Source organism: Sinocyclocheilus anshuiensis, unplaced genomic scaffold (genome assembly GCF_001515605.1).
Source record: "Sinocyclocheilus anshuiensis isolate Anshui unplaced genomic scaffold, SAMN03320099.WGS_v1.1 scaffold1815, whole genome shotgun sequence".
Classification (NCBI taxonomy): Eukaryota; Metazoa; Chordata; class Actinopteri; order Cypriniformes; family Cyprinidae; genus Sinocyclocheilus; species Sinocyclocheilus anshuiensis.
The window spans coordinates 281,384-287,014 of record NW_015551104.1 but is presented as its reverse complement, the minus strand read 5'-3'; the positions used below and the strand labels follow the sequence as shown (position 1 = coordinate 287,014).

At 32.6% G+C, this 5,631-nt stretch overlaps 1 protein-coding gene across 1 annotated transcript in view; it reads left to right on the top strand.

Annotated features, from left to right (window-relative positions):
* LOC107662821 (epidermal growth factor receptor kinase substrate 8-like protein 3) overlaps positions 1-2,309 on the top strand; it is a 15,206-nt gene extending 12,897 nt beyond the window's left edge. Inside the window, exons 16-20 of the mRNA XM_016452934.1 lie at positions 40-136; positions 211-315; positions 398-483; positions 1,834-1,966; positions 2,042-2,309. Coding sequence (XP_016308420.1) covers positions 40-136; positions 211-315; positions 398-483; positions 1,834-1,966; positions 2,042-2,071 — 451 coding nt within the window. The 3' untranslated portion in view covers positions 2,072-2,309. The remainder of the gene's footprint in view (positions 1-39; positions 137-210; positions 316-397; positions 484-1,833; positions 1,967-2,041) is intronic.
* The last annotated feature ends 3,322 nt before the right edge of the window (positions 2,310-5,631 follow it).

The following is a 5,631-nucleotide window of genomic DNA, read 5'->3' as shown; positions in this document are numbered from 1 at the left end:
GTACGGCTAGTGTGTGATGCTCTGTGTGTGTGTTTGCAGTTCAGAGGAGTTACCGGCGAGCTTTATGAGAGCCATGTTTGATTTCTCAGCACGAAACCCACGAGAGCTTTCCATCAGTAAAGGTGAACAACTACAGGTGAGACACACAACACACACACACATCAGACCTGATAGTGGAGTGTGTTACTGACCACGTGTGTGTGTGTGTAGTTGTTGGACATGTCTAAGCAGTGGTGGAAGGTGAAGAATGAAAAAGGCCAGATCGGTTACGTCCCAAACAACATGCTCCAGCCTCCGCAGCAGCAGGACAAACCTGTACGTATATCAGTCATGTTCACCTGTACGTCTGATGATCATGATGTGTTCACAATCACGAGCTCCGCCTCCTGACCCGCAGGAAACCCCGTCTGCGCCCACACTCACCCGAAAATCACGACCCGAGGAGGTGCGGGCCTGGCTGGAGCACAAGGGCTTCAGCAAAATGTGAGCAAAGCCACACTATACATTGCAATATCTGTGCAAAATAACAAGCTCGTGACCTCATTGTGTTGCATGTTTATTTCAGTAATTCAGTTGCATTCTGATATTTTATTCTGCAGGCAATTTTGCTTAAACATTTTGCATTTGTCAGTCTGTGTGAGTCAGTAGTGTTTCATGCATCGTTTATAGAAAAAATGCAATTATTATTAGTGAGTGAATTATTATAATTATCATAATTATAGTTATTAGAATAGAATGTGGTATGCATGCAAAACCACCTTTTTTCTCCTAATGCAGCATGTTTAATTTAGTGACCCAATATTCATGTTTACAGTTACAGTTTATTTAGAGTTGAATAAAGTTTTTTTTTTTTTGCATATTTAATCAATTTTGTGTAAAATGTCACTTTCTGTGAGTCAGTATTGTTTTATGCATAATTTCAAATAAGCTTTTCAGGAAAATATTGATGAATTATTATTAATTAATGAATTATTGTAATTATATATTTAGTTATAATGTATGAATGATGCATTTATATGTAGTATTATGTATAATAAAGTAATTATATTTTTTACATTATTATTAAAATACAGTGTGTTTATAGTAATATGGATGCTTGTTTTTTAATATATTAATATATTTTTAAATAAAAAAACTAGCAAGTTTTACATTTAGTTAGATTTAAGTTCATAATTTCTTATTAAATCATATTAATCAATAGCTTTGTATGCAGCATTTCAAAGACGCTTTATAGTATATTGAATTATTATTGCGTGAAGTATCAATTTCATATATTTTTTAATATATTAATATCACTGTATGTAATATCATTCTAATTGAGTAATATTCATATTAAAATGTGTAATTACAACACCAATTTTTTCATATTAATATATTTTTTTATTTCAATTATTTAAGTTTATTTCAGTTTAGTTTTAAATTTAAATTCATAATTTCTTATTATATCACATACTTTTTTTAACTTTTTGTCCTGTTTGTTTTAATTTCTTTCAGCACAAATTGCTTTATTATAAAACCCAACGTCCATCAATTGAACATTTTTAAAATATATATTATATATAAATGATTCTAGCATTATTGTATACATAATTAAATATACAATTTATATAAATATAAAAATGCAACCTAATAGTGTCATTGTACTTATCTATAGTTTTTTTTTTTTTTTTTAGTTTCACATTTTCATGTGATCAAATAATGAGTCAACACCAAAAAATCTCGACTAATATGTTGATTCAAGTGCATTGCATTGTGGGATATGGGTATTAGCATGCAGTAAATGCATGCATGTAAGTATTCTGTAGGTTAAACATGTTCTTCTGTGTTTGTCAGTACGGTGCGGTGTTTAGGAGGCGTCAGCGGCTCGATGCTGCTGGGAATGACGCGCGACGAGCTCAAGACCGTCTGTCCGGAGGAGGGAGGACGCGTCTTCTACCAGCTGCAGAACATCAAATCAGCCCTCGCGGTGAGTACATCATCACCCCCACCATCATCATCATCATCATCATCATCACACTGACCTCATCTTCACTCTCTCCAGATGGCCAGTGAAGTGAGGCCGATGATCTGAGCCACAACCAGATGCTGAAGAAAATGACGCTAAATAACTAAATATGTATGCTATTTCTGTATTCCGGTTCCGTTTGGACGTTATTTTATAAAACGGTCATAACTTAATATTTTTCAACTAAAGCTATATTGTATTTGATCAGCAATTTAAGTGAACGTAAACAAATTTCTCCATGTTATTCCTGCATTTACATTTTAAAAATTGAGAAATTCTTTGAAATTTAAAATGACTAATGAACCAGACCAAAAAAAAACTATGATGCAAAATGTATTTATATTTTTGTCAATATTGAAGAAAAATTGAATTTGAAAATATCATTGTATGAAATTTATAAGAGATAATTATCAGTATTAACCCAATGAAATGAACGGAATCTAATTAAATTCACAACTCGTGATTGCTCAAGAACAGTCCATATTTATAAAACCTACATATTTATTTCTAACAAAACAACATAAATGTTCCTCTGAATGTTCAAAATAAATTCATTTTACTTGCATATGAAAAAAAGTGACCAGTGTTTCACGCTGCAATGGTATGTTAATACACGTACATATTCATGTGTTCAGAGCTCGTGCAGATACTGTAAAATTAAATTCCAGGACTTTTTTTAAGCACAACTTTTTTTGATTTTCAAGGACTACACACACACACACACACACATACAGACATATTATTCAGGGCTCTCTAAGGTGCAGGCATACAGTTCTCTGCCGAGTTCATAGCTGTCTCGAGTTATACAGGGTTAAATGCCACTACCAGCCAATCAGAAATTAGAATGGTGTTGTTTCCGTGTAAATTACGTGATCCCGCTGCAAGCGCGTTCCTGACTAAGCAACATGGATGCAAGCATTTTTTTAGCATTTTGATTTTACGATTCCTGGACGAAATCACTTGCCTGTGATCAAAGATAGTGAGAGCTGATGCAGAGAGTGTTCTCTATGGCGGGTTTGAACAAACCAAAACTATCATGCTATCATTCATAACAGTGAAAATAGCTGGCCTTCAGCCACAGTGCTTTTAGTGGGAGCCCCTAACCCTGGCATCAAGGCATCAAAATATGCATCAAACACTTACAACGCAAAACACCTTTCATCAGCTTTAATATGCTTACTCTCTTTCTCACACACACACACACACACACATAGCTTGACATACATGCTCAGGGCAGGTTCTGAAATCCTACTGTATGTGTACAGTATGTACATTGAGCACTGCTGTTCAGGTGGCTCGTTTGTGGCTAAATGTCTTATTTTTTATACATTTGTATTTTTGAAATACATTTAAATTATTTTGTTTGAATGAATTTGTCTTTTATCTTATTTACTAATTGCTATCATTTCTATTTGTGCTGGTCAATTATGAACAACAGGTAAAACCTGACCTGCTAGCAAAAACTTGAGAGAATTGGGTGGGGCCGAGGGGCCGGTGCTGCAAATATTTGAGTGGCTCCTCCCCTAACAGATGTAATCTCACTCCAAACTTTGATAAAACTTGAGAGCCCTGTATATATATATATGTGATGACTTTGAATATAGTGCACGAAACTTGGGCTAATAGGTGCTTGTCTATTCCTTTTGCCCCCCGCGCCCCCGCCGTATAAAACGGTGAAATAATTGCGGTTGTCTAGAACAACCTATGCAACATTAATTTTGCCTGAAAACATTGTTTTCTTGAATTTAAAAAAAAATAATAATTAACTCCCATTTAATTTCTATTGTTTTTCAATAATTAGTAAATACGGCTGTTTTTGAGGGTTTTCCAGGACTTGCATTTTAAAAAGTCATATACGAACCCTGTGTTTTGTTAATTCAGTCCCAATAGTGTGTGAGATTATGAAAAGGCTAAATATGTTTTACAAAAGTGTTTTGACACAAATTTAACTTAATAGATAATTTTACATAAAGTATTTATGACACTAATGGTACTCCATACATATACCCCGGTCAAAAATTACCCAAACCTTTTAAATGTTTATATCTTTTAAAAAATAATTGAAAAAAAAAAAAAAATAAATAAATAAATAGTGTTTATTTTAAGGCTGTTAAAACATTTGCAAAGTTTCATTCCGTTACTGTAAACCATGCATTTTTTTTTTTAATGTGTATCGTTCTGCTGGTTTTGACGATCTGGATTTGTATACAATCGCCATTTTTGTGTTTTTTGATACAGAGATGCACAAAAACCCAGATGAGATTAAACACATGCTTTATTAAAATCAACAAAACACTCATTCTCACAAAAAAATAGATACATTTCGTACAATTATTCATGATCGTTTGCTTTCTAGCGTGTTGTGCGTCATGCTTTGCTCTGGATTAATGTGCTAGTTTCTATAAATTATGCTTTTTTTTTTGTCACATTTGGTGTGATTTATTAGTTTAGTGTCATAATACTGTGTGGCGATTAACAGTCAGTTTAACGTTCAACTCAATCTACCGAGCACATGCAGGATCGGAAAATGCAACAAACTCAAAACTATCATCAATGTCGAGCGTATAATATATGTTACGTAAACTACTTTGCAAACATCACAGAAACCGAAGGTTCGGTGAGTTCAGGAGGTTTAGGATTAGAAAAAAGAGGTTTTGGCTTAACTGCGCCTCCTGCAGGACTGGAGGACATTCACTTCTGAACAGTTCAGCCGTCAGAGAAAATAAATCCTTCAAAATGACGAGAAAATATAACGGATAATAGAACAAGAGACTAAAAGATGTGTTCACAGTGAGTTATAATCATAAATTAAACCTTCAAAAAGTAGCTAAAGCAAAATGCATATGGGGGAGGGGGTGCTACTATTCATATAATAGTATGTATAATAATTCTAATTATAATAGTATGTGAATAGCATTAGCTATTATATATTGTTTTTAACATTAATGTTGAACGCAAATTATAATTAATATTATGCTTGAATAATATAGACTTTGTATCATTATGTATATTAATATGTATAATGGTGTTAATAATTATATTTAGTTTTTAACATTAATGTTAAAAACTAAATATTAACGTATAATAGTAATATTGATTTTAGTTATATTTTTTAACATTAACATTTTAAAACTAAATATAATTATATTAATATTATCAATATATTAAAATCTATAATTTTAAATATATTAATATCAATATGTAATATCATAATATTGATGTAATTGTTTTTAATATTAACTGGTATTAATATAGTATTTTATTAATACCAGTATAGTATAGTAATTAATATGGTATTTATATATAATATAGTATTTTATTAATACCAGTAAAACTAAACCGAATTCTTATTATTATATAATCTAATATATATAATATATTGCGTATTATTATAGTTAGGGTTAGAGTTATAATCACAGACGCATCAAATAAAGCCTTCAAAATAAAAGTGTCTAAAGTAAAAGGCACGTGCGGGAGCGTGACGTCCTGATGGAGGTATAACGTCGTATATTAGCGATGCATAGCTGAAACGTCTCTAAACATGCAGCGAAATGAGAGGAACGGAGGGACAGGCGATGTGTGGGTGGGGTCATGGCTTGTCTTGAGCGTGCTGATTGGACAGGCGG